We start from the raw sequence: 27,683 nt of genomic DNA, 5'->3' as shown, positions 1-27,683 counted from the left end.
AATTCCGAGTGCCAATGCCATGCCCACGAATCTGACGATATGTACAAGTGAAGAACACATTGTCGGGGAATCAATCAGCATTCATGAAATGGTGGATGCTGGGGGCCACGGCTACGATGATCATTTGCCTGACGACCTTGGGATATCTGTCTCATACGGCAACAGAAGTCAGGTTTTGGCTTGAGCCACCGGCGGCGGCCGGCTCTAAAATTTTGTTAATATGTTTTCTAACGTTACGGAAGGAACTTGGGGCGACGCGGACGGCGTCAGCGTGAATCTGGCAACAAGACTTGCATTATAGCTGCTGCCATGTTACTATCATCAATAGCATGGATATCGGCCCCCGTTTCTAACAGCATCTATACAATCTCAACATACACTTATTGTAACTGAGGCAAAGAGGGCTGTTGGCTGTTGGTATGTGATTCGACAAGGGTCTTGCTCTTATTGACTGTCGACAACACCCCTGTGCAGGTTTAGAACTTGCTCGACTTTTAAATGAAAGCAACCCAACTCAAATTCATTCACTTTTAAATGATGTAAAACTTTGGATCACATTAAATTTATTGGACTGAACAACGCGACCGAAGCCTCACCATCATTGCAGCAGGTGAGGCACATCCAGCCAGCTTGGGTGTAAGAGGGTCAAGTTGGTTGCAAAATAAGTTTTGTTCAGTTTTCTTTGTTCTCTGTTGCCAAACTACCAACACGGCCAGAAATAGTACTAAGCATAGCTCACACTGGAAGCCGCAAGGGGTTTTTGATGATCTTGGCCCTCACCAGTTTTCAGGGTAGGTCAACGGCAGGCCGACTCACCAGATGCCGAAACATTTCATCGAGCAACCTTCATTCAGATGGTGGGGGAGCCGGAGGAATTCTACGTGATTTGCTACAACCAAGTAGTGCATAACTTTCAATGTGTACGCACACCAGCGTGGATGAGCTGTTGCAAACTATGTTTGAGGATACGTCCCTATCCAGTTAGTACCACCATGACTCTCTGCTATGAACGCGAGGACCAAGGGCCGAATGACTTGCCTACCAGTAACCGCGCCAGAACCGAGCTAGATCTAGAGTACTTCCCCTCTATTAGGCTGGATGTGGGTTGAGTGTTCTGATCAGGGTCTATTGAAGGCAAACAGAGCCTGACGTAAACATGACATCAAGTCGTCTGCAATCTGTACGCCCTTCCACGAAGGGGTGCTGTTGACCGACAGAAACAATGTTCCATCGCAACTAATTGTAGAAATTCCAACCATTACGCCCAAATACTTTGCTGCTTGGTATAGACTTCCTCCTTGATTTACGGACACCGTCACATGCATCGGCATTGTTGACCAGAAACATGGTAAATTTCATTCAGACTGAATTTCTCAACATTGCTTATGAGGAGTTTGGTCATCCGACCGGCAGGGCAGTTGTTCTCATACACGGCTGGCCAGATCACCCTCACTGTTGGGATAAAGTCACACCGAAACTCTGCGAGCTTGGTTATCGAATTTTGACCCCATACCTCCGCGGTTGTTCGCCAACAACGTTTCGGGACAAAAGCACACTCAGAAGTGGAGCAATTGCGGCTATCGGTCAAGACCTAGCTGATTTTATCAATGGACTGAATCTGTCTAATGTCCTAGTTGTTGGTCACGATTGGGGAGCCCGCGCGGGTTACGTGGTCGCAGCTTTGTTCAGCAACAAAATATCAGGACTAGTCGCACTTTCAGCAGGCTATGCAACATCTAAACCAATTCATGAACTACCATTCGACCTAATGAAAGCATATTGGTATGAATGGCTCGTCACCACCAAACAAGGCCACTTGGCCTTCGAGAATAACCGACGACAGCTCTGCCGCTACTTATGGAAGGATTGGTCACCTGGTTGGAAGTTTACCGACGAAGAATTCGAAACCGCTGCCGCATCGTGGGATAATGATGACTGGGCTCCGATTAGTATTCATGCCTACCTCCAGCGCTGGGGAGAAGTCCCTGGGGCTGCAGAGAATGAAGAACTTGAAAGGCAGTTACGGCAAAACCCACCCATTCGAGTGCCTACAATGATGTTGCATGGGGAGAAAGATGCTGATAATCTAATTGTCACGTCTGAGTCTAAAGATTGTTACTTTCTTGATCGGTATGAGAGGAAGGTATTGCCTGGTGTTGGACATTTTCTACCACGGGAAGCGCCAGAGCAAGTTGTGGATGCTATTCAACAATTGACGCCTGGAAAGAGTTAATCAACGAATTCTGTAGCTCTTCAAAACGTTGAAGTGGTGTATGATATGCAAAGAGTTGTATCCTTCATTTACAATGAACTCTCAAGGCATCACATCGCCATCATGGCCTGCGTCTCTTATGGATGATATCGTCATGGCGGTCCTAAACTCTCTTATATCGTCGCAGTTCTATATTTTAGTCGTCGCATTGTATCTGTAAGAATTTCGTATCCAGCTTCAGGTAAGCCCGTTCCTGTTCAAAAAAGAGCTGTATTAGCCTCCTTCGACGCGGATCTTAGGCCGGATGAAATGCAAGAAGTACCCAGAATCACAAAAGGATAACCGATGCTGCACATTGTGTATTTTAATGAAGATGGTTAATGAGACACGTCATTCTTGAGCTGCTAAGACATGAAATGAACGACTTTTGCCTGCGAAGTGATCTAAGCTGGCATACAACTTCGGCATCAAAACAAGATTGCAGAAATAAACAAAGATGGTGCTGACGACCTTAAAAGCACAACCTTGGCAAACATAACGGCTAATAGAGGGGCGAGGTTTTCAGCTGCTGGGGTTTGAATTGTTGATCCGTGATGGTTATATCCACAGCCTAGCACTAGTCAGGGGTAATGTCAGCCGTTATTGTCGAAGTCTTGCTATTTAAAGGACGAGAAGCCAGTTGTGTATGCCAAGTTTACTTCAATATCTTCTCTATTGGCCCTCCAGTCGTATTTCAGACTGTTCGTTCGTTTTGCCAAGAGAAATATTCTTCTTTACACTCATTTAGGCTTCGGTTGCCCTTTCTTCTTACTTATTCTTACATTTACGGCATCCAAGGCGATATCTACGCTCCAACTTCCAAGATGTTAGCGAAACTCACGGCTACGGTCCTTCTCTTGGCCACTACAGCCTACACGGCAGCCATCGCTCCCGTCTACCAGTATGAGCTGGGACTGAACAGCACGGCATACCAACAAAAGTTCAATGAGCTCGTTAAGGCAGGATACCGCCTCACCTATGTCAGTGGCTACCCTGACGAGCACAACCACACACTCTTCTCAGGAATATGGAAGAAGACGAGTACCTCCGTACCTTGGGTGGCTCGACATGGCCTCACTGGGGCTGCTTACGACGCACTTTCTGCCCAGCTCAAGGCCCAAAAGTACCACCCGGTCGTTTTGAATGCGTACAACATCGAGAATGGAGAGCCAAGATTCGCAACTATCTGGGAAAAGCCGTCAGCGGCCGTCACTTGGCAACAGCAGCGGGACATGACGGAAGCGGGATTCAGGGCCAAGATATCTGCCCTTAGTCCACTTCGTGTTACCACTCTTACCAGGTACACTGTAGGAAATGAGATGCGTTTTGCTGCTACCTGGGGAAAGCGCACGACGGCAGACTGGCATGGTGATTGGTATCCCGCCCTTGGAAAGCCTCGCATGGACAATGGTCCAATGGCAGATGGATACAAGGCAATCTCCTTGGACGCCTTCTCGGTTAATGGACAGCCCATGTTTGATGCAGTCTGGCAACGATATAGCTCCGGGGGTTGGGATCAGGCGGTAACATACGGCCAGACCTGGGGTACTCGTGAATCGTTCGAGTCGGGCTACAAGTACATGGCTAGCCAAGGGTTTGGACCTCGCGTATTAACCGGCTATTATGTGAAGGACTGCGGTGTTCAGTACGTCGGGACATTCGAGAAAGATTAGGCAAATGGCCTTTTCTACGGATCTTTTTAACTTCACCTCTTTGTATTCTTTTAGTGTCTGTGCTATGATTAGTATTCATAGCTTGAAGTCGCGGGACTGGCGAACCACACGCCCAGCAGTCAATGTTAGCAAGCTTGATCCCGACATGGGTCATTATTTACAATTTGAACCTCTTCTTTTGCAGACATGTGTCTTTATAGCATGTATCTGCTCATGACTATGGTTAGGATCTGCCAATAAAGAAATTCAGCATGATTGTCATGGCAGGAGAAATCTTCCTCAAGTTATCAGCGTTCACTACCGCCGGTCATGGGACGTCAAGAGTGATGCCAATATTCTTGGATTTCAGTGAATACAATTCGATTGGCAGCATGAGCAGTGCCGAGAAGCCAGACACCGCAGGCAAAACAAAGTGAAAGAAAGGTAGGATTGAGCAAAACGGCAATTTCGCTGCGTCTTATCAGCTTGCCCTGCTGAACACTGGGCATCGTCATCTGATCACCGTGATGGAATGCGCCTACGAGCCAGATTCAACATGGTCTCCCTTGTAGAACCAAAGACTATTTCGAACCAAACCAATTGACCCAACATGAACCACACCCAAGGAGGCCATGAACGCCAAGCGCACACGACCATGTCATGAAATAAGCTCGTTCAAAAATATTGGCACAGAACACTCTGCTGATGAACTCGACTGAATCACCTCTAGTACAAGGCTACAATCATCCAACCGATGCGTCAGTTGTGGGGATTGGCTTCTGACGCGGCTCTGGGACGGAGCGGACTCTTTGTTTGATGATCCGAAACAGTTGCTCAAAAGAATTGAACTGTACATAATGGATGGGTAGTATGTGAAGCGGCTGCTCAAGAAACCAGGCTCGCACCCGACACAGAGCGTTGATCTGTTCATTGATGCTGATACGTTGAGACTTGGCAGCAATTTGGTACCAGGTGATACATTCGCTCCATAGATGAACACATTTTGCCATGACAAAGCAACCTCAAGTTCATTACCAGAATTGAACAGCTCACATAGTCTGACCTCAGCTTGGCTGTATCAGAGACGCAGCCTTTGTCTGCCATGTCACCAACGCTGCCCGCTGCACTCTGTACTTGACTCTTTCTTTCGACCTTCTCTGCCAGAACCAGCCATGCCTCCCACAATGGAATACCAGCAGATGCTACAGAGTATGCCTAAGCGACTAGGTCTTCAGGTCATGCGCAAAAGAACGAACGACTCCAATAAAGAACGAGCTGAGTATGGTTTTGATGCTTTTTGCCTCATCATGCAACAACTTTTTCGCTAACGACATGATGTGGCATGTAGCATCATAGCCCTTCACGGCGCGTACAGTGATCATCAAACGACTTGGTGCGAGGAAAAATATAATGGAATTGTAACGAACTGGCTTGCGGACGTTTATCAAGAAGTTGCCTCCATATTCAACGGGAGAATTCTGGCCTATCAATACGAGTCGGATCTGTCCAGTCACAACATCCTTAGGGAATCAACGCTGCGACAAGCTGCTACTACGCTTCTGCAGGCCATAGAATCAGAGAGGGGTGATGAAAATGCCGTAAACCTACCAGATCCTTTCTTGCACCAGACACTCCTCTCTTGATTGCGAGGAATGCGACTAACTCCTCCAGGTACCCATCATCTTCCTCTGCCACAACGTTGGAGCGGCAGTTGTCAAGAAGGTAAGGTTGAAGACTGAACCATGGAAGCAAGTAAACGTGAGATATGTAGAAAATGACGAGGGTTAACGCAATACGGTGTTTCAGGCGCTCTGGGTTGCCAACCACGATGCAAGATTTTTCGTCACGGCGAGCCAAACGCGGATGCTGGTATGATAAACCCTTGCCGCCGTAGTTGTATTACTCTTCCATTCGCGACTAATTATAAAATGTTGTAGATTATTTGCGGTGCCTCTGAGACGCCACGAGGATGGGAAGATGTTCTTTTGCGTCAAATCATGTCCTCAATACCAAGCGTGGATCAGAGACACATTGCTATGAGGACTTTATTCGATGCGGGTACAGAAACACTCCACTCAACTTCATTACTTTTCGAATATCTGCGCCATCAGTATCAGGTCGTGGCTACTACTGGTGGTCTTGACATCACAAACCACCACGGCATGGTAAGCACACAAATAATGCCATGAAGCGATCTCTCTTTTGAATCCCAAAACTAGAATTAATTTGTGTCTCTTCTTGTGAAACATTCAGAACCTAATGCGAACGCTTTCCACAACAGCGAATCGACTACCAGCCGTGTACACGGACCTTGAAACGAACGATACAAGATGTTGTAACGGTCACAGTGCCAGGCTTCGGACGCAGCTGGCTGATAACATTAGGAAGACGTGGATGTGCTCTAGAGAAGGTGAGATAATCCTTTCATCGCTCTATCCAAATATCCCAGCATCAAATGGTTCTGGCATTTTCTGATTTCAAAACAGAGGATTTGCTTCTGTTGTTACAGTTTCGACTGCGTATTGCCTCTTTTGGGCCTGCTTCGTCACCCATTACTTACAGCTCGTCTGAACCAATGGATGGAACCCTGAACTGGGCAATTGAGGCTCTTGGGCCCGATCTTAGCCTTGTTGCCGTATACGGTGCTCCCGGGGCCGGGAAGTCGGTACTCGCAGGCTGGCTTGCAAGGCGTCGCCTGGCAGAAGCGGACGCCATTACTCTCTGGTACTGCTTCAGTAACTCTGACTATCGACGGAAAACATACCTTCAACTTCTTCAATCATGCATTCTGCAGCTGCTCTACCAGCGCCCATCTGCTTTTGACAGCACATACGTTCAAAAATTATGCAGCAGCTTCTCCCTCAACCAACCACCTTGCTCGGCAGAGCTTCACCGGGTACTACAGGCAATGATCTGGAAAATGCGCAGCACTCGCATCTATTTCGTGATAGATGCTGTCGATGAGTGCGATGACACTTTCTTTCAGATGCTGTGCGATTTGGGACGCCTGACAAAGGCAACCCCGAACTGCCGGATTGTTTTGACTAGTCAAAATCAGCCCCGTGTGACCTCCGTCCTCGAAGAATTTGGCACCAAGGTCATAGATTTGGACGCTGAAATGACTGATGACAGGTCTTTGTATCTCACCAAGCGATTGGGAGTCGCTGGTCTTTCCGAATATAAAGATCAACTAGTTGCACTCAGCTGCACGATGCTTCATGCCAAGCTCCTGGTCGACCTTCTAGATCTTGCCGGACCGCTTGGCAGGTCCAAGTTGAATCTCACTGAGCTGAAAACCCACGACGAAGCTTACACGGAACTTATCTCGCACGTCCACACTCCCAGCCGCTGGCTTCGTATGGTCCTGAGCTGTGTCGGTTTCGCACACCGACCTTTGACAGTAGACGAGTTGTCCACACTCCTGGACATCCGTCATTTCGTGACAAAACGAATGGTAGATCTCGAAGAGATAAATCCACTTACCTCAAAGGGCTTGGCCAACATGTTGCATCACACACTTGGAGCATTGCTTCGGGTTGAGAACAACAACGTCCATCTCATCCATGGCACTCTCCAAAATCTTATCGCTCGTCGACCACAGTTTCTCAATTTGCAAGACACACCTGCCGGAGTCTTGGACGAAGAATTCCCAGAGTTTATTCTACCACTCACTTGCTTGACGTACTTAAAGTTGTGTGATACCGAACGCGAAGAGGCCGACGAGTCAGAACTTGGGCCAAGGGTTTCATCAAGCCCGGACGGAAACGCTTCTCCTCCTGGACTTTGCCCATATGCGGTGGAGTGCTGGGGCTTGCATCTCCAACAGATATCAGGCGACGAAAGCTGGAGTTATGGTTTCTTTGAGTCATTCTGGGGACACGGGAAGACTCGCCGAGAGTGGATAGCGGCTTGGAATTCCATGCAATCCTGGAGTAGACAGAAGCTTCCGTCCAGCATTTCGGCATCGAGGTTCGCATTCGGCAGCTTCTTCGGACTGGTCGGAGTTGTGGCATCCCTGGCCAAGCAGGAGCGATTTGAGAGCAGCAGCATTAGCGAGGGTATTTGGCTTGCAGTCAAAGCCGGACATGCCAACACTATCAAGGTTCTATTGTCCTTCATCAGGTCTAGGAGCGATTGGAAGGCCATCATGGAAGCATGTTGCATCTATGGTTATGCCTCACTATTGGAATATATGCTTACGGCAGAAGAATTCACCGAATACAGCCCTTCTCGCTCTGAAGTCAACAACGCCCTAGTCTCTTCTACCACGAACGGTAATTGGCCGATAATCAGGTGTCTTGTACAAAATGGTGCGGTGTGTTCTTCCCCCGTTGAATACAAGAAGTTGCTCAGAGTAGCCGTATATAATGGCTACGAAGGGGCGCTGTGCGAACTTGTGAGCTCACGCGTCAGAGTCGCCCCCGTCTCTGGCCCGTCCAACCAGACTCAGATTGATGCAGAGAAATCCATCAGCCTTTACACGTAGCAGCGGAAAGTGGAAGTGCTGCGGTTATCAAAGCTCTTGCCATCCTTGGGGTCGAGATGAATTTTCAGGTCAGGAGCGGGACTTGGGATGCGTCAGCACTCCATAACACTGTGAAACGTAAGTATTTCCCTCCGCTTTTGTGAGCGGGTTGCCACGTAGCTTGCTAATAAACAACTATAGATGACTATGTTGAAGCTGCCGCGGTGCTTTTAGACGAAGGTGCAGATGTAAACGCGGCCGACTGCTATGGAGCCACTGCTCTGCTCATCGCCAGTGCTCTAGGGTCGGAGAAAGTGGCAAGACTCCTGATACTCAAGGGTGCTGATCCTGACAGAATGGTCAAGGGACCCAAATTGAGAGCTCTTCATTTTGCCGCGCAAATGGGGAGGCCCAACATGGTCGGTCTGCTTCTGCAACACGGCGCTTTCGAACCTTGGATATCTGAGAGTTATCTTGGGAACCCGCTGCACCTGGCCATTGACAATATCACTGAGAGCTCCCGAGACGCATATCATGAGTGTATTAAACTGTTGTTGACTCGCAACGTTAATCCAAACGCGGAACGAGGGGACAGGTCCACGCCACTACAGCTCGCGTTGAATAAAAACACTCCAGACATGGGTGATATTATCCAACTTCTGATGTGGCATGGGGCTAACCCTGACAAAGTAGGCTATAAGCAGAAGTCACCTATTTTCGACGCTATACAGACTAAACACAAACATGCAAGGCTTCTTTGGGATTCGGGAGCTTCTTGGAATAACGACGAGGCCAAGACGCTTTCTGTCCTGATGGATGCTGCAGCAAAGGGGTTGGATTCTCGAGTCACAGCGCTTCTGGAAGCCGGCAGTGACAAAGACGAGGTGGACATGTTCGGCAGAAAGGCCGTTGACGTTGCGCTCAAGGCCAAAGTGCGCCGTCTCTTGAACCCCAATTTCAATTTCGACGAGAAGCAAAGCGCTGGTTGTTCATTCGTAAGCCAGCTTGCCCAAAATCTGTGCGATGTTCAGCAGGAGATGCCCGACTGGTCTTGCGGTATCTGTCAGCGACGTATTCGGATGGGGTTTTTCTACCGTATGTCTTTTTTCTTTTCCTTTTTTTTTTTCCTTTTCGGCCATCGCCGTCGTCTCCCTAAGATGTCCCGTCACTTACTAACCCAAACCCTGCCGCAGACTGCTGCGGATGTTCAGATAGGTGTAAACGTATCACTCGCATTATGCGCTTGGTGAATATGTGTCCCGATTGCTATGAACGACAACGGGTTGACTGCATGAAAAAGGAACACAAAATTCGCTTGCGGTTTGTTGGAAATCAAATGACTTCATTCGAAGAATTTTCCCCCGGTATTGCGAGCTTTGGGCTGCACCAGCCGCGGTATAAAATGGGTAATTGAAGTTCAAATGGATCCTCCTCACCAGCGTCCCGTCCAACTATAGGTGTTGGTCGACATATTATATATATACAAGGTCGTGGAATATGACTAAAGGTGGTCTAGCGCTTGTGGTAGTATGTTAGCATAGGTTTTCTGCGCCTTGTGGTTTGGGAAATAGCTTCTGGGTTTGCCTATATGGATCAGGTGCAAAGGCACTATGCTCATCACCATCGCTATCAACGTTAACTAGTGCTTTGTTTCTATGGAGCAAACAGGCAGACTGGAACATGTAGTAACACACGTTAGACACATTTTTCCATCTGTATGGATTGTAATTCACTGGATCAAGGGCAATCTCCACCTGGTTACAGTCGCGGTGGAAACTGCTAAAGTGACGAACCCCCTGGATGCATCTCCCCGTCAAGGTACCATAAAACCAAGGCAAGGTACGGGTATGTGATAATATGAAACAGAGAGAGGTTTCCAAGAGAGGCTTTTCGACCGAAACGTGTTAAAACCGCAGCTACTTTCACTTGCGTCCAAGTCTCTGTTAGACCTTCCGCTCTGCGCACTGGTGAGTACTGCAGACGTGTATACGATGAAGATGACAAGGTCTCATCAGCCCCTTCAATATTTTTGCCTTTTCAGCGAGACAGCCCTTCATGATACGGTAGACTTTAACCAGCGGCCTGGTTGCAGGGCATATTTTGAGGGCGGACCTCCAAATACGGATAGTAACCTACCGTACATACTAAGCCCAACTTTTTAGCTCTGCTAAATCATGATCCTTGGCTACTCATCACTTCCTGTTCGACGACAGCACCAATACCCGCTCACCATTGATCATTGAGTATCAGCGCATATCCATCACCTTCTCCCTCACCATTGCAGCTGAGGCCGAAACCTCTCACTACAGAAGAGGAAACAAAATGGGCGGCAATCGCGATAATCGAACATGCGTTGCGTCGTCAGACTGGTACCAGACCTCATAAACTTGCGGTTCTGGCTACAACCTCGCTGTTAGGCAAACGGAGACTACGCCTACCCTCACTGTTCACGACAGTGCAACACGAAGGAAAGTCCAGACGGTTTCAACGCTAGTTACGGTGAGAATATAAAGCAATTCGGCTACGTCCCGAAAGCTGCGAAAGAAATAGCTCTAAAAACGTGTGGCAAACCCATCAAAATGGACAAAGAAGCTTGCACTGGGAAGGCTGTGAGGGCTATGGTCAAATACGATGGCAAGACGAACGGTCTTTCATCGAAGAAATGCCAAAACTACCTGCTCAATTCTTTGTATCGGATTCCATGGTGCTTATGACAAGATCAACTGGCGCGGGCTTGTAGGTGGGTTGCAATGCCGGTGGTATCCAGGCGCGATTGGAAGGGGTGACTAGGTATCCAACGGGAAACTGTGTCGAGATATAAACAAAGAGGGTGTGCATGACTATTAAGTCTTCCGGCGAGATTAAGAAGATAATTAGGGAGATTTGTAGCGAGGAGAAGGGGCTGTATGCAGACTATGAGGAGTAGTACGGAGTAGTCCTGGGACGGTGTCGGGAAGAGCATGTCTCTGCTTCTGACTGCAAAGCCAGAAGAAAATATAAAATACGTACCAACAGCGCAGGGGCCCGAATGATGTTTTTTTCAGCCGGGGAGTGTTTTGTGCAATTAACCCCTGACACAGTCTGCGTTCGCAGATTCTTATTTGCAAACCAGGATGACCATGTACCAAGCCGCACTGGAGTGAAGGGAGAAGCAGCCAGCGTACCATCAAATGTGTATGAGAGACAAACACTGAAATGGTAGTAGTTTCAGATGAACCTATCGGGCGAATGCCATGTGGCATATTCCGTCTCGACTATTACAGTCTCAGATCCGAGCGTGCGGCGGTGGGAATGGGATGCGTCGACATCATCTCACTGGTTCCTAATCCGGGTCTTTCATTCTTCAATAAATATTGCCGTGATCTCGCAGCAGGTAATTGTTGTATCAGAACCGGAATTGAAGAAACTTGTGCTTTATTTAGGCATTGACTATGCAGTTTGTAGTCTATTCACGCCCAAACCTTGCTATACTCTAAGCCTTTCACTCCCATTTGCACCATCTGCCACCATGCTCTGGTTTACGTTCCCTTTGGTTGACAGTAACTAGAATGACAGTTAGCACATTTGCCTGACAACTTTTATACCGTGTAGCAGGAAATAAGTCATCTACTCACCCGAGAAGTCCCCCCAGAGGTGTAGTCTTGTTCTTGACACAATGACCACCTGCCTGTTTCGCCGTATTAGCAGACGAACCCACAACCGTAGCATTATTCGACTATCTCGGGCAACTGGTCGTTCCATCTGCTAGAAGCAATGGACGCACTAACCAGACCACAAGGGGATGAGGTGCAAAGTTGTGGTACATACGAGGATGCAGTCAAAGTCATCAAAGCAGATGCTGCCTTTCCCTTTCGCCGGCGCCGGCATAGCCAAGACGGTCGACACCAAAAGGGCAGACACGGTAGCGAGTCGGAGAATATTCAGCATGATTTATACGATTTAAACTTTCGTTGAAGCTTGTTATCAAATTGATCTATGTTTGACGAGCTGCTTCTGGGCTTTTATACACTTGCACACGATTACATTGTGGTCTAGTCGGAACCCGAGGCCACCGTGGGTACTGTTTCCATCATGATATAATATCTTCAACTTAATTAATTTGAAACTCGAAAGGATAGCAATAGCCCTATGTTATCGATAGAAGCGTCAGTCAAAGGAAGCGTCGTCACTGCTGTACCTCGGGATGCATCGTAACGCGCCTTGTGATTGCATGCGGTGGGACATGTGTCACTCAGCACAGGTTTTTGTGAGGTTCCGCTAGGCTGCACTCTTACGGGTCAAGAAATTACCAATTGATTGCAAGAGGGTCCTAAATCCAACCTTAAGCTGAAAATTGGCAAGCATAGGCAGAAAGCTGACGCTCTAGTCATTGCCGGGTACGTAGCGTTTCCTGATCCAACATTCCTACGCACTCGTATCAAAGTACTCCTCCCCTACGATATTGTTACTCACGCTTCCAATTCCGTCAATCTCAAGCCGAACACTATCTCCAACCTGCAACCGAAATCTCGCCAACTCAATCCCCGTACCTAGCGGCCACGTTCCCGATCCAATGAGTTCCCCTGGATACAAACGTGTGCCCTTTGAAATATGAGAAATCGCTTCACCAATAGTAAACTGCCACTTGCCCGGCTTGCACTCTTGAACCACCTTTCCATTCAAGATGACGCGGCCAGTTAGCTCTCCTATCTTGGGAAAGATCTCATCTACGCTTACCACCGTAGATGATATGCTGTTGGCGAAGGACTTGGAATGTTGCGGCCCAAAACCACTAAGAGCTTATTAGCTTTCTCTCTGCATCGTCATTTACGTATTGTGCTAGTACCTTGACATCTCGGCCATTTGAACATTCCGAGCACTAAAGTCGTTGAGAACGCAAAAGCCAGCAATCGCAGCCGTGGCTTCGTCTACGCTTGCGTTGAATATCTGCTTGCCCAGAATTACGCCCAGTTCCAATTCCACGTCGAGGTAGTCGCAGTATGCAGGGCAGTGTATCGGCGCGCCGTCTGCGTATATAGCTAGATGGTTGGACTGATAGAAAATAGGCTGCTGGTACCAGAGGGCAGAAGGATGAAAGCCAGGGAACTTCCAGCCCGTAATTGCTGAATATAGCTGGCCGATTTTGCTGGCAAGCGGGTAGTACAGTTGAGCCATGCCTTGTGCTGCATTGTAGTAGTGCTCTTCGGAGAGCATGAGGTCTCGATATGATGGGGGTTGAAATGGCAGGTCTTTCTTCAAGGGATCGTCCCCCGGCGGTTCATAGCGGCTAAGCACCTGGAAGAGCGTGCCATGTTTTCCCGAGTCATTTATTTCGCCGTAGGTTTCACCATTGGATCCCAGTATCTTGTCTCCTTTGCGCAGATACCTCATGCTGGCGGTCAGTCGACGAGACGGTTGTCAATGTATGGGGCAGGGAATGGTTTGATCGTTCAGTGAACGGTTGAAGGCAATTAACAAGGGGGGGCAAGGCGATGAACAGTTTCACTCTTGTTTTCCAGCCTGAAACTGCATTGTGTAACGTGCAACTCCATCAGCGGTGCCAAGACAGCGCGCTTGGCACGAAGGACCGGGAAACTGAGATGGCGTAGATAGCCGAGAAGATTAGCCTCAAGACAGAATCTACCAACGCTCACATCTTCAAGGCCACCTTATCAAACGTCTGGTTCGAAGGACTTGGTGTGAATCATAGCCGAGATATGGTTGGTTCCTGAGCTGGCCTCATCGACAGTGATCCACGTAGTTTGCCGTCCCGGCGCATAGTTTTCCGGTAATTAAACATTCAAGTCATAGCAATCCGGCAAACAAAAACATTGAACTCAGCCGAGATTCATCCGATGCCGGGACCCAGAGCTTGAGATCCCCGTTTCACTGTTTCTTGCATTCACCGAACCACAATATTGTCCGCATGAACTACGTACACACCTAACCAAAACAATCATGAACATTCATTACCCTGCCATCATTACACTCATAGTATTTTCATAACCCATATACGCCATCACTACGACAAAGCCAGTTGCCACCCTCTCCGGCGGACAACATCCCTCCAATCCACCCTCTCTGTCCTCATCCCCCGTCTCCATTCCTCACGCTGTGTCCAAACATCCTCCAGAACCTCCCTACAAGCATCCACGTTCCGAAACCTCCTCCACTTATTCATAGTACACAACCTGTTCCTAATCCGTTCAACGTGTGTAGCATCCTCCGCCTCGCCACCAGCAATGAACAGCGGAAACAACAACGAGCACTCTGCCAAAGAACCTTCGGGAACTTTCTGCGCCACGTCGCATACGGACTCGACGTAAACCCAAATACCCTCCGGTAGTACAGTAGCCGCATGCTGGGGGAAGTATTTCCGCACAACGCGGTCGAGGTATATCAGGCCAGCGCTTCGGTATGTTTCGCTCAGAAAGGCGAGGGGGGTGTCGGCGGAGGCGGCGGGACATTTCCACTCTCGAAGGTCGGTCGCGATATCATGGGCTCTTTGCAGAAGTGTGTCGTAGGTAGAGTCTAGGGGGAGACCTTCGAAAAGGAGCGAGGAGGTTCCTTCTTCTGAGGCTGTGCCACCGCTTAGTGATGCCTTGTGATCCGCGCAGTCGGCGTTCAGGACGCTGATCTCGGATGTTGACAGCATGATTTTGGACGCAAATGCAAAGTATGGATCTGCCATGGCGTCGTCTGCGGACATCCAGTAATCGCCTGTGATGAATGGCCTTCTGTCCAGCGACACACTCATGAGGATGTCGTGGTATGCAAAGTTCCTCACCAGCCACTTCCCTTCCACAGTCTTCAGCCAGTCTTGGCTCAAAATAGAACTCGATGATCGCAAGAGTCCAACCTGCATATCTGAACTTTTAGATTGTAGTGCGGCGGCTGCGCCGGAGAGGTGGTGAGCCCAGGAACCGCTTGTTGCTTCTGATATAGTCTCCATGGAGCACATGGACATGGCAACGGCCAGGCACATTTCCCCAGATAAGCTGCCGTCTTGCAGGGCGGCGCTCAGATTCGCAAGTACCCGTCCGCGATGTTGGAGTGAAGCGTCGTGAAAACTGGAGTCTCGAAGGGCAAGATGGGCGGATGACCAGGCGGCCATAGCATCAAGCAGAGTAGGACAGTCGAATGCCATTGGCAGTAAGACTATTGCCAGTTAGATGTAAAACAGGATAAACGAGGACAACCAGTTAGCTACTGACCTGACAAGAAGCAGTTGTTTTCTGCAGTCGCCGACAACATAATAGCAAGTGTAGACGTATAGTACCGCATCATTGCCCTCCGGCTGGCACTCAAATCCTGCCCAACGGCATCATCGGGACGCACAAGATCCAACGGCTCAGAAACTTTGGCCAATCTCAACACCTCAGAAACATGGTTTCCCTGTGCAAAAGCAGTGTTACTACCTCCCCAACCAGGAGTTGCCGCTGATGCATTCGTCTCTTCCACGACATCCTCGCCCCAAGAACTCGACAATTGTCGCGGCTTTTCATGCTTGCAAACAAGGTTAAGTCGCGAGCAGTGCCCGCAAACCGGTAACCCCTGGTCGCATTTCTTCTTGCGCAGCCGACACGTCAAGCACCCTCGTCGTTGTCGCGTATAACCGCCTTTCTTGGTCGTCTTGCGTTGTGGTCCAGGAGCCGCCGCTTCTGGCGAGACAGCAAGAGTCGGCATCGCGACCTGACTTAAACTCGAGCGGCGTCAATGGCGGCCAGCGATACCGGTGTGGAATTGTCGGACTTTTTCGTACCCACGGATTATGTTTCAAAGGACCGACTCACCGAGTGGGTTGGGCGAAAATGCGATGCTTCTAAAGAGACTGGAAAGTCAAGTTGTAAATTAGCGGAGAACAGAGGGCAGAATGAGTTCATGCACAGCGTCAACGGCGGCACGGGACTTGTTATCACTGCTAGCGCCTTGTTGAAGATAAAGATTGGGTCGTTATTGGTTGAACTGGTATGAGGCTGAGCGAGTCATGGATGATTGTAGAATAATGGCGTGGGGAAGAAACGTGGGCATTTTGGGGGATTGTGGAGACGATGTTTGACATTTCGCGGAGAATGAATGATGAGTTTAATATTGGTAAAATAAATGTAATATTGGTAAGTGAAACTGGCTGTGCTATCTAGTTTACAACTTCAAAAAACTGGGACATGATGTTTTTATCTAATACTCCGTTTCGTCTGCGTAACTCTCCAACCGAGGACCCGTAAATGTCTTGCGCAGTTTGAAAGCCCATGCTGCGGTTGTGACTACCAACCCTACAGCCATGACGACAATCAGGTAGTTCATAGAGCCGGCCGTGACGGGATAGCCCGTCGGGAAGCAAAACGTAACGGAGAAGAAAATGACAAATGCGGTGGCAACTGCGTTGATGGCATAGCCAAATTTGCCTAGAGAAAAGGCTCGCTCGGGAAGAATTCCACGACCTCGTACCAACAGTGCAGCTTGTGGGAGAGCCACGGTGATGTTGAGTGCGAAGAGTGTGAGGTTGATGAAACTGCTGTATGCAGTTGTGGAAGCCACGTAAAGAACGCCAATGATGACTTGCAAGACGAGCATGACGGCAGTGGCACGAACAGGACTCGCCCAGTTCAAGTGAGAGATGTAGTTGGAGTATGGAACACCGCCGTCTCGGGAGAGAGACCAGATAGTTCGGCCAGCAAAGATGAAGAGGTTGAGGACAATGTCGTAGAACATGACCATGTAGTAGACTGCCCATATTGTAGTTGCAACTTTCGAGTTGAGAGCTTGATTGTAAACCTCCAAGATAGGGACCCCAGACTCAATCAGGGCTTGCAAATCCGTAACTACGAACATGAGCGCAATGTTCCAGACAAGAACGGTGACGATGCCCAGAACCATGGTGGTGATGATGGCAATGGGAACGTTTCGACTCGGGTTGGGTACTTCTTCCGAAACGTGAGTCGCGGCATCAACACCACTGTATGCCCAAAGACACCCGGTTATGCCGATGAAGATGGCCCATCCATCTGGCCATCCGCTGACATTTCGGTAATCGGTAAACACAAAGTCGGTTGACTGTTTGGTATCCTTGACGGCAAGAAGTGTGACCAGCGAGGCCACAAATCCGACAATCGAAAGCGCAAGAATCGTCACTCCCAGTCTACCAATGGCGGTAGGGAAACGAGATGTCGTGACAAACGCAATGATGCACAACAGAATATGCAGCAGGTATGTATGCCATGCTTGTATTTCGTAACCCTCGTTCCACAGACTGACAACGTCGAGAATAGAGCTAGCAACGAAAAAGTTACAGGACGCCGTTGCTGCCATGATGTAAATGATGGAGATCCAGCCTGTGAAGAAGGCGGCAACTCGGCGCGTAGAGGGCGAGAAAGTCATATAGACGATGTGGTATTGGCCACCGGCTGAGGGAAATGCAGATGCGAGCTCGGCAAAGCCAACGTTGATGGTGGCCATGATGACTCCGGCAGCGATGAGGCCGTAGATGAGACCCGGGCCACCGCCGCAAGCGAGAGGAACGGCAACACCAGAGGCGAATGCCACCCATGAGTTCATGGTTGTGAAGCCGAAAGCAATGACGGATAGCAGGGTGAATCGTTTCTCGAGGTGCTCTTCTCGGGGTGCGAGCTTGGTCTTGTCTTCCACGTGGGACTGCGCGACGGACGCGGAGTCCGGGGCATCGCGCTTGTCTGCCATGATGAAGTATGGCCTGCTTTCTCTTCCTTACTGTAGAGGCAGTATTTGAGACAAGGGTTTGCAGAGAGGAAAGAAGAGGAGAGAGAAGTTGAACGACAGTTGTGGCTAGCACCTGTCCTGGCCAGAAGTGAGTGAAGGAACAGAAGACTGCGACAACCATCCTATTTAACAACTTGCTGCGGAGAGGGTTTCCGGGGTATTAAGCATCTGGGGAACATTCATTACCCCGAACATTGAAGATTGCAAACCAGACATGACAAGCAGACAAAGGAAGCATCCGGAAGTGTGCGTGGTTAGCGTCGTGTGGCTGCTGATTCCTATCGGTACATGAACGCCTGGAACTACCAGCGCCGTCGCTCTGGTGTCAAGGTGTGTCCAACAGCCGAGCCATGTGGCAATAATGAACCAGGTCTAAACCCGAGACCCCATCTTTGACAGTCATGGAGCAAGGGTTGGATTGCCTCGGCGAAGAATGCCTGGAGCAGCGGACAAGTCCCAGGTGCGGATTACACGAACATGGAGAGCCAAGATAAACCTCAAACAAGCGAACCTTACTACTGACGATAAGCCAAGAAATACATCAACGTACCATATTCCCGGTGACCGCAGGACCGTAGTATGGGGTCTGGTACTTGGCCGATTTCGGTTGTGTGCGGAAGCAGTTCATGCACTTCTCATTCCCGCCGTTGACGCCGAATGTGGAGAATGTGGAGATGCGCGGACCCCGAAACAGAAGCAGAAAACAGAGATAGAAACGACCTTATATAATACGAGCGGCAAAAACAAACACTACTGATTCTCGTCTTATCTCGAATTATCAGCATTGTCAAAGCGAGTGTTATCTAAAGCCCAAAAAATGAAGTTCGTATCATTGCTGCATCTGTTGGCCTTTGTTGGCGCAGGGTACGCTTGCGGCGGTCATGACGACGGCAAGGAATGGAGTAAAGAGGAACTGGCTGAGTTGGAGGCAAAATGGGGACACGAGGTGCGCAGCGAAACAAGCCGTTAAATTACCAAGTTACTTACTGGCTATAGTGGTCGTTCAATGGCATCGGGTCATTCGCTCACTTAGACTACGTCAAGTGTCTTACTACGCCTCAGGAGAAGTACGATATTGCAATCATCGGCGCTCCTTTTGACACTGCCGTTTCTTTCAGACCAGGTAAGCACTTTCAACTATATACATGAAAGTTCATCTGCTTACAATTTTGTAAGGCGCTCGCTTTGGACCAAGGGCCATCAGACAGGCTTCTGCTCGCCAGACCTCACTGCGGGCGTTCAATCCTCGCGCCAACATCAATCCCTATCAAAACTGGGCCAAGATTATTGACTGCGGAGACATTCCCATCACGCCGTTTGACAATGCTATTGCTCAGGAGCAGATGACGCAGGCGTTCAAGGCTCTTGGAAGGGGCCGACCAGTAAGCTCGTTGAGCCATGGTAAGCCGAAGCTCATCACGCTGGGTGGCGATCACAGCCTGGCACTTCCCGCGTTGAGGTCGTTGAATGAGATTTACGGCAAGCCAGTTCGTGTACTTCACTTCGATGGTATGTTTCTTCTTTTGAGAATGAGATGTGGGCGACGCTGACAATACCCAGCTCACCTTGATACTTGGGATCCCGCCTCGTACCCATCAGCCTGGGGCTCAACACACTTCACTCACGGCTCCATGTTCTGGATGGCTAACCAGGAAGGACTTTTGTCAAACGCATCTACCGGACAGTCTGTCCATGCTGGTTTGCGTACGCGACTAAGCGGCACCGACTGGACTGACAACGAGTCCGATTCCGCGCAGAACTGGGTTCGATTCGCCGCCGATGAGATTGACGAGATCGGCACCAAGGGCATCATTGACGGCATTATGTCAGTGTTGGGAACAGAGGACCCCGTGTACCTCTCTGTTGATATTGACGTGCTTGATCCTGCTTTCGCACCTGGTACTGGAACTCCCGAGCCCGGTGGTTGGACGACCAGAGAGTTTATCAAGATTCTTCGTGGAATTGAAGGTCTGAATATTGTTGGTGCTGATGTTGTGGAGGTTAGTCCCGCGTATCAGGGGCGAGGCGAGGAGACTGCCCTGGCTGCGGCGCAGGTTGTTTATGAGATTTTGAGCTCTATTGTTAAGAGGGGGTTGAAGGATGGGGCTAAGGAAACGTCGGGAGATGTCAAGGATGAGTTGTAAGTGGGCGAGGGGAGTGGATTAGCATTATATGGAGTATGGGTGGTGCTTTATTTTGAGCAGTATGAGCATATGAGGGCAAGACATATTGAATGATTCATTCTAAATGCACATATTGTCTATTTATAACAAACTGAATCATTACGACGAATCCCTTGAGTTTGAGGTGAAGGAACCGCGCTTGAGTATTTGGTGAGTTGTCAAAGTTGTTGGGGTGCTGGGCATTCTGGATGGGAACGTGGGAATGGACGCGTTTACTGGGAAGTCATCATAGACAACGCTTATATCGGAAGCCACCTCAGAGCCAAGGTAGACATTTTCAGTCTTGTCCACTGCGAGTGAGTAACATGGGTGATCGGGCCGCGCCGATCGAGGCAATTTCACACCACGAAGGCAACGTGAGACAAGTGCTCGAGAAAGTATACTGCAACCAGATCTAGCTGCAGGATTAGTCCTTTACACCAAGTGGCAATTGTTAATACAGCTTCTCATGGCAGGATAAAGGCTTCAATCGTAATCGTCGCCTCCTCACCAGTTTCAATGCTTTGTCGAAGAAGGGGGAAATGACATCAACTTCCATTAACACACACCGCCAAAACCACCACGCATTACAAACAAAAGCAGGAAAATGGAGATGAACACAAAACATCGTCGATGCAACCCCCGGCCCATCAAAAGGCAGGGTCCTGCCATGACGTACCTCGTGCATACCGTGGCTTGCCCAAAAACAGGGCATGTCATCGTGCGCCGATCGTCACCCCAACAATCGTGGCGAGCACCCTTTGGACAGGCGTCGTGCTTCTCCTCATTCCTAAACATTGTTCACACAATTTACCCTGGTCTGGGACTCAAATAAAAAGTGAACATGGTCGCCGCGAAGGAATGACCGCATAACTAACCTCCAAACTCATCCTGAACACTTCACATAAGAGTCCTGCCAAGCCGGCTAGGCTTACATCTTTTCAGGAACATATATTCCGAGCACAACACCAGATTTGCCACCCATGTCGTCTCGGCGCCGGCGTCATAGTGGACCTCCTCCGCAATATTCCCGGGGGCCAAGCAATTTAGACGGCGGCTACTATCATCCAAGAGATTACTCTCCTCGAGCGAGCAGCATATATACCGACCGAGTGCCGCGTCCTCCGCCCTACGAGCCAGCGTACCCTCGCAGCGAGACATGGCCTTCTCAGCGAGCTGAGCCGGTTCGCGGCCGTGGGCGAGAACGATATCATTCACCGTACAGATCCGACTTTCACGATGATGCATATGCGAGGAGGGCACCCCCTCATTACGATGAACCAAGACGCAGGAGGTCCCGACCATATTCGCACGACAGAATGAGCGATAGAGGCTCACCGCACAGTCGATATCCACCAAGTCGTCATGATAAAATGCCCCGCGAGGGAAGCAGACTGCCAAGAAGTCAATCTACATCGACACCAAAAAACAGGCAGCGAGGGAACTCAGCATCCCAATGGTGGCAGCATCCTGTGGTTCGAACGTGTGCCATGACCGCCGTATCAACTGGTCTGTCTGCAGCGCTAGATAGCCGTGGTGACCCTGGTGCATGGAAGGGGGCAAAGGGTGCCAAAGTTGCGGTTGCGTCACTTGGATCGGCGCTTGTAGATGGGTTTCTGGGGCAGAAGCACCCGAATAGTGTGAGGCAGGAAGTCGTGAGGAAGGGTGTACAAGTGGCCATGAATGAAACGGAGAAGAAGAAAAGAGAGCCGTCGGACAGGGGGAGGCAGGGAGAGAGGCACAGAGAGAGACAGAGAGATGATGGCCATAGGGATAGAGATGACAGGCATCATCGACGGAGACATAGCGAGGGATCGCGGAGGCATGGAGACTACCATTGAAAACGAGACGAATTATGAGACATGAGAAATATTATGTATACAATAGCACAAGCAGCAATGTATTTGATACCAAAAAGGACATTGAATCTGACAAATGCTATTGTCGATTACGACTATGTGATCCATAGGTAATGAGGAAACCCCAAAAGAAACAATGGCTCAAAGTAGGCAACTCTACGGCATCCAGTTCAGCCCATAAGAGTTTCGTAGCCCTTCTCCATCATGACATCCATCCAGTATACGTTCTGACCCTCCTCCATGCATTTCCAAGTCTCTTTAACTAACAGCAACATGCGACCAATGGGCTTCGCAGCCAGAATATTCTGGAAAGAGGACAGACGAGAGATAACAAACCTCCTTGACCGCAAGATCTCAAGGTCTGTAAGTGGATCTTTAAACCGCCGACTACTGGCAATGCTTGCAACGGGTGCTCTTTGTAAAGTGGTAAACGAGCAACCACTACGGCCAAGTGACAGCTCACTGCAAATGCTCACAAACAACAATGGTTGGATGGATCGACTTCTTGATGACACGGGTATGTCATGTACTAGATCGAGGATGTGGAGGGCCAAGCATGTCAGATACGCATCTTGTGACCCAGTATTCGTTCCCGAACACGTATTCTCTGAGGCACTTGAGTTGATGAACTGATCTGTTAAAGCGTCCGACGACACGTGTGCTGGGAGAAGATCAGGAAAGTTCCGATAGAGCTGTAGTAGCCCTGTGCACCTATAAGCCTCGGCAACCTTCAACAGGTGATCAGTAGGAGTCATCTCATCACCGGAATCGATAACGGCGTTCTCTCCCGGCAGTTGAATTGCGCAAAGTTCAGAATATAGGTGCTCAGCATCAAGAATAGCTGCTTTGGCTTGGTCAATGTCCCCTTGAGACACAAACTGGCGATTCCGAATGCGTTTCCTTTCTCTTCTAATGAGGTTTCCAACTTTCGCCACTAGTGTCTGAACTTCGATTCCAATCCCAGTTTGGGGATGAGGCATGCGCGGCTCTGCCAACTCCGACCCATCGGGTTGGACTAGTTGCGGTTGACTAGGCACTAGGCCAGGAAGACTGGGCTCTCGGTCAGTGACAAATGCAAGCAACATCTGCCAATAAACAAGAGAGTTGTGGAAAAAGATTTTCCTTTGCTTATCAACTAAGTTCGGGTTTGTTTGAAAGCTCTCAGAAGAGGATACGAGCTTGGCAAGTATTTCGAACTCAGGTTGTCCAACGCTCTCGGGATCATGCCAGCTGCGACTCATGCCGAGCATGACCAATGCTAGCAGGGACGAAGTTTCTACTTGAGGACCTCGAGCTTCTACCGACAGGCATAACGCTGCTTGGTCCTGGAGTTGGCGGCCGATAGAGGTGAGGCTAGGCGACACCTCGGAGAGACATGCCGCAGCCATACTTTGGGTAATGTAGTAGAGAGATTGAGAACGGGACCAAATGTTGGAAATGGTTGTTCTGTATGGGTTCATCGAACTGTCGTAGCAAGACATCATCCCGCATACTTCCTTGAAGTAGTACTCTACCAGAATTGATGTGTAGTCCTGGAGTGATCGTGCTAGAGGCAGTTCATGTTGTGACTCTGGAACATGTGTTGGACGGTCTGAGAATGTTGGAACATTGGAAACGGACTTTTCGGTACTTATAGAAGCATTCGGCCATACTTCATCCGAGTATGTAACGCAAGCTGTTGTTCCTGGTATTTGCTCAAACTGGGATTCTGTAAACTCCGAGAGCCCCTCGAAGGAGAAATCCAATGACGAGGCACTTTGTTCCGGTATAGTTATAGCATCAGCTTCAATTGGACTTGCGAATTCCTCTAAAAAGCCGGAGCTATAGACATCAAAGATGGATGGGTTGGGGAGGCTGTTGAACGAATCGCTGACACCTCTTGAAAAAGTCCCCGATGCATGTCTCCTAAGAGATTTTGAGATCCCTTCTGGGGTTTTCGGCAATGCTGCCCATTTCAACGGCTTCTCATACCCTGGGCATGCAATGCCAAGTCTCTCACAACGCGAGCAGCTTGGCCTGGCCTCATCACATTTGAGCTAAAGAAGACAGGGTTAGCACCAAGTACGAGAAAATAAGGTGAAACGGCGACGAATCTCCATACCCTCTTGCATTTGCATACCGCACATCCGTTGCGTGACCTTGTTATTCGCCTTGGCTTCGATGGAAACATTGGACTGCTTAATGCCGCTGAATCACTCCGCATCTGATATCAGACAGATCAAGTGGAGTATGGCTCATGTAAAATCGCGGGGAACCGAGAACCAGGAAATCCCGAAGTGGAAAAGAGAAGCGGCGCAAGTGGGAGATTCATAATCCGGTCCACGCACCAAAATATTGCTCTTGACTTGCCATTCAGATCATCAGTTGAAGATCGACAGACCCACAAATGTTTTCCTTTGCTATCGGTTACCCTTTTGGTTTTAGTATCATATCCTCCCTGGCTGTTGCCCGCATCACCACCAGATAGTCGGCATGGAACTTGACCAACTATCCAGACGCAAGGAACTCCGGGGTAGTGGAGCTCATTGACGAGCATCTGACGCTTAAAAGAACGATGGTTGTCCTGATATATTGGCAAGACTGTCCGAGCCCTGGTGTCTCGCTTTCATCCTCCATATTCTCAATTCGATATCCCTGCCGTCAATCTCATTCATTAGCCGGTAACCACCCAACTGATCTAGAAAGATGGAAGACAACAGAGGCACTATCCGGCATCGGCCGACAAAAGATGCCACCGAAGCCGACGCCTCTCTTGAGTTAATGGGCATCAAGTCCAACCTCGACCGGAATGCCTTTTCTAACCTCTCAATGCTCGGGATGGCATTCGCAATTGTAAACACATGGTGTGCCATTGGCACAACCGTCAACGCTTCCCTGCCCTCCGGAGGGCCCAGCAGCGCCGTTTGGGGCATCATCGTCGCCGGTGGCTTCAATCTGTGCTGTGGTGTTTCTCTCGCCGAGTTTCTATCCGCTTATCCGACCGCCGGTGGACAGTATCACTGGGCAGCAGTAGCTAGCTGGAAGTCAACAAGACGAGGAGTCAGCTATGTCACCGGCTGGATCAACCTTGCCGCGTGGGTATGCTTAGCTGCGGCCAATTGCTTACTTGTGAGCGGAATTATCATGAGTTACGCGGAGCTCATGTATCCGGGCTTTCTTCAAAAGCCGTGGCAACGGCTCTTGCTATATATCGCGGTTGATGTTATTGCCTTCAGCTATAACCTGCTTGCAAACCGCTTCTTGAGCCACTTGAACAAGTATAACATGTTCTTCACTCTTGCAGGCTTCGTAATTAGCTTGGTTACCATACTGGCATGTGCGGCTCCAGACTTCCAGAGCGCCAAGTTTGTGTTTGGAGGGTTTATCAACGAATCTGGCTGGCCGGATGGCTGGGCCTGGCAACTTGGTCTATTACAGGGGTGAGTAGAACCTGTCGATTGCCAATAACATCAAAGCTAACAAAGTCGTTAAGAGCATTCTCAGTGACTGCGTATGACTCCACTATACATATGATCGAAGAGATGCCGAACCCAACGCGGCAAGGACCGAGGCTCATGATATACGCCATAGTCATGGCGGTCATCACTGGCTTTGCCTACATCGCTGCTGTACTCGCTGTTATAAGTGATGTCCCTTCGGCCATCTCAGCCTCGCAGCCACTTCTTGAGATATATTACCAGGCCACACAAAGCAAAGCTGGTAGTATCTGTCTGATGTTGTTTCCGCTTCTCTCTTTTGTTCTGTGCGCTATCGACGACATGGCCACCAGCGCTCGCATAGCCTACGCTTTAGCACGCGACGGCGGTATGCCGTTTAGCAAGCATTTTGAACGCATTAGCCCAACCTTTGGCGCTCCAGTGGCCGGGCTGCTGTGGTGCTTCGTTTGGGATGTCGTCCTTGGGCTTATCTTTCTTGGCTCTACCAATGCCTTTAACGCCATTATCTCCGCCGCGGTTGTCTGCTTCACCATTACATACGCCATCCCCCCTGGCATTAACATGTTGCGCGGCCGTCGCATGCTCCCTGAGAACCGGAGTTTTAAGCTACCAAACACCGTTGGCTATATTTGCAATGCTGCCGGTGTTGCCTGGGCATTGCTTACAACTGTCCTCTTCGTGTGGCCCCCGACGAGACCGACTGACGCAGTTAATATGAACTATTGTATCGTTGCTTTTGGCGTGATAGTCGTCATTGCCGGCTCCAATTGGATCCTGAGCGCTAGAAAGTCCTACCAGCCACCTGCTCTTGAACTCGTCGATAACCACCGTACAGTCCTGGTTGGCGTCGACCAATTGACTGATAAAGATGTAACGAGCGAGATGGAAGGGAGTGGTCAGGAGAAGGCCGAGTAGGTGTCAGCCGGAGTTTACGTTAGCCGAACACGGGCAATGCTACTCCTGCTGGTGAAGCTCAGGCAAGACATGTCTACTGATGTGTTGCAATGGGTAAATTGAGTTTCCAATCGAGAGAACCGGTTTTGGGATGCTCGGAACCCCTGTCTTGAGTAAAGTCAAAGGGACCACGAGCTCGATCCAATGTGTTACAAATAAGGTTTAATTACCGGCGGCCACACGTTTAAAATCTTGCATGTGAACAGGATTACGGTTGGAACTGATACTCAGGGAAGTATTGTAACAGGTCACATGCATGTGCGGAGGTAGTGGCCACCAGCAAGTACTATCAGATATGGTTAGCCACTTACCATGTAGAGACGTAATCTGTCTGAGGGTAATCAGAGAAATTGCCAAGAGTTGGAAAGAGGTCTGGACGCTCTCTTCGTCTCTTACGGACTCCATTACCCCCTTCTATAGGTCAAGTACATATAAGAAGCGTAATCTTCAGAGTGCAATGTACAGCTTTCTAGTGGAACGTTAACACTTTGGCCTAAAGAATCTAATTTGGGAAATTCCTCATATTAAAGAAGCTTTCAGCCCAGTATATCCGAAGATGAAGTCCAATTTTCCTATTCTCGTTAGGCTTCTCGCGGCCGTTTCTGGACTTCCCTTGTCTGTAGAGGAGACAAAAACAAGAATAAACGTTATTTTCTAGAACTCACCAAACGGTCGAGGTGCACCGTATATAGTTTACAGCCCATCAGGAGCATGTAGTAAGACCCACTCCCCCAACCGGTGGAATAAGTCAGTCCCTGATTCCCTCCTATTAGCATTGTGAATAGCAACTATTCGTCCCAGTGTCAAAAATAGGCTGCAATCTTTTTCCAAGCGAATAGGAACACAGTGTATGATCTATTTGTAGGTTCCTCTAAGCTTAAGTTCCCTGATATCATTCCAGCCACCACGAAATCCCCAAGCTCTCCTTCCCCTGTTCACGTTCCAAGGCCAACGGCGCATCGTCAAAAATGCCAGGAACACAATTCGCAGCGATCTGGTGTTCCTGGCAACATTGGGGGCATCGGAGCTGAGCGTTGCAATATAGGGTGCGTGGATCGAGGTTTGAGCACGCATTACCCAAGTCTTTTCCTAGTATTTGGAGATCTATAAAAGTAGCCATGTTAGATTTGGAACAAGAGCTAAACATACATGTGTATCGAGTCACCTCTAAACACATTGCAACATGAGA

General features: G+C 49.3%; 12 protein-coding genes across 12 annotated transcripts; 7 read left to right on the top strand and 5 right to left on the bottom strand.

Annotated features, from left to right (window-relative positions):
* Positions 1-83: 83 nt before the first annotated feature.
* VFPPC_17962 (hypothetical protein) lies at positions 84-275 on the top strand (the record flags this gene model as incomplete). The annotated part of the gene is made up of 1 exon (XM_022429630.1): positions 84-275. One exon carries the CDS (start codon positions 84-86, stop codon positions 273-275), a length of 192 nt encoding a protein of 63 aa, XP_022285316.1.
* A 1,070-nt stretch (positions 276-1,345) lies between these two features.
* Positions 1,346-2,233, top strand: VFPPC_05751 (alpha/beta hydrolase family domain-containing protein; the record flags this gene model as incomplete). The annotated part of the gene is made up of 1 exon (XM_018284894.1): positions 1,346-2,233. One exon carries the CDS (start codon positions 1,346-1,348, stop codon positions 2,231-2,233), a length of 888 nt encoding a protein of 295 aa, XP_018141800.1.
* Positions 2,234-3,075: 842 nt separating this feature from the next.
* VFPPC_13899 (hypothetical protein) lies at positions 3,076-3,924 on the top strand (the record flags this gene model as incomplete). Its single annotated transcript, XM_018291671.1, has 1 exon — positions 3,076-3,924. One exon carries the CDS (start codon positions 3,076-3,078, stop codon positions 3,922-3,924), a length of 849 nt encoding a protein of 282 aa, XP_018141799.1.
* Positions 3,925-5,075: 1,151 nt separating this feature from the next.
* On the top strand, positions 5,076-9,618 carry VFPPC_05750 (ankyrin repeat-containing domain-containing protein; the record flags this gene model as incomplete). Its single annotated transcript, XM_022428478.1, has 10 exons — positions 5,076-5,182; positions 5,252-5,501; positions 5,575-5,625; positions 5,710-5,772; positions 5,841-6,068; positions 6,157-6,313; positions 6,390-8,299; positions 8,377-8,506; positions 8,570-9,463; positions 9,584-9,618. 10 exons carry the CDS (start codon positions 5,076-5,078, stop codon positions 9,616-9,618), a joined length of 3,825 nt encoding a protein of 1,274 aa, XP_022284281.1.
* A 3,154-nt stretch (positions 9,619-12,772) lies between these two features.
* On the bottom strand, positions 12,773-13,738 carry VFPPC_05749 (fumarylacetoacetate hydrolase protein; the record flags this gene model as incomplete). The annotated part of the gene is made up of 2 exons (XM_018284892.1): positions 12,773-13,139; positions 13,194-13,738. The coding sequence occupies 2 exons, from the start codon at positions 13,736-13,738 to the stop codon at positions 12,773-12,775; spliced, it is 912 nt and encodes a 303-aa protein (XP_018141797.1).
* A 631-nt stretch (positions 13,739-14,369) lies between these two features.
* VFPPC_05748 (C6 transcription factor OefC) lies at positions 14,370-16,033 on the bottom strand (the record flags this gene model as incomplete). Its single annotated transcript, XM_018284891.1, has 2 exons — positions 14,370-15,505; positions 15,562-16,033. 2 exons carry the CDS (start codon positions 16,031-16,033, stop codon positions 14,370-14,372), a joined length of 1,608 nt encoding a protein of 535 aa, XP_018141796.1.
* A 492-nt stretch (positions 16,034-16,525) lies between these two features.
* VFPPC_05747 (amino acid transporter) lies at positions 16,526-18,043 on the bottom strand (the record flags this gene model as incomplete). The annotated part of the gene is made up of 1 exon (XM_018284890.1): positions 16,526-18,043. The coding sequence occupies one exon, from the start codon at positions 18,041-18,043 to the stop codon at positions 16,526-16,528; it is 1,518 nt and encodes a 505-aa protein (XP_018141795.1).
* Positions 18,044-18,899: 856 nt separating this feature from the next.
* Positions 18,900-20,226, top strand: VFPPC_05745 (agmatinase; the record flags this gene model as incomplete). Its single annotated transcript, XM_018284888.1, has 4 exons — positions 18,900-19,028; positions 19,079-19,205; positions 19,259-19,591; positions 19,643-20,226. 4 exons carry the CDS (start codon positions 18,900-18,902, stop codon positions 20,224-20,226), a joined length of 1,173 nt encoding a protein of 390 aa, XP_018141793.1.
* A 1,604-nt stretch (positions 20,227-21,830) lies between these two features.
* On the bottom strand, positions 21,831-22,070 carry VFPPC_16219 (hypothetical protein; the record flags this gene model as incomplete). Its single annotated transcript, XM_018293972.2, has 1 exon — positions 21,831-22,070. One exon carries the CDS (start codon positions 22,068-22,070, stop codon positions 21,831-21,833), a length of 240 nt encoding a protein of 79 aa, XP_018141792.2.
* A 203-nt stretch (positions 22,071-22,273) lies between these two features.
* On the bottom strand, positions 22,274-23,491 carry VFPPC_05742 (C6 zinc finger domain-containing protein; the record flags this gene model as incomplete). Its single annotated transcript, XM_018284887.1, has 1 exon — positions 22,274-23,491. The coding sequence occupies one exon, from the start codon at positions 23,489-23,491 to the stop codon at positions 22,274-22,276; it is 1,218 nt and encodes a 405-aa protein (XP_018141791.1).
* A 1,297-nt stretch (positions 23,492-24,788) lies between these two features.
* On the top strand, positions 24,789-26,455 carry VFPPC_05741 (GABA permease GabA; the record flags this gene model as incomplete). Its single annotated transcript, XM_018284886.1, has 2 exons — positions 24,789-25,522; positions 25,576-26,455. 2 exons carry the CDS (start codon positions 24,789-24,791, stop codon positions 26,453-26,455), a joined length of 1,614 nt encoding a protein of 537 aa, XP_018141790.1.
* Positions 26,456-26,789: 334 nt separating this feature from the next.
* Positions 26,790-26,978, top strand: VFPPC_16218 (hypothetical protein; the record flags this gene model as incomplete). Its single annotated transcript, XM_018293971.1, has 1 exon — positions 26,790-26,978. The coding sequence occupies one exon, from the start codon at positions 26,790-26,792 to the stop codon at positions 26,976-26,978; it is 189 nt and encodes a 62-aa protein (XP_018141789.1).
* Between the last annotated feature and the right edge of the window lie 705 nt (positions 26,979-27,683).

This window comes from Pochonia chlamydosporia, chromosome 5, assembly GCF_001653235.2.
Source record: "Pochonia chlamydosporia 170 chromosome 5, whole genome shotgun sequence".
Classification (NCBI taxonomy): domain Eukaryota; kingdom Fungi; phylum Ascomycota; class Sordariomycetes; order Hypocreales; family Clavicipitaceae; genus Pochonia; species Pochonia chlamydosporia.
Note: the sequence above shows the minus strand (reverse complement) of the source record. Positions and strands in the feature narration are given on the sequence as shown.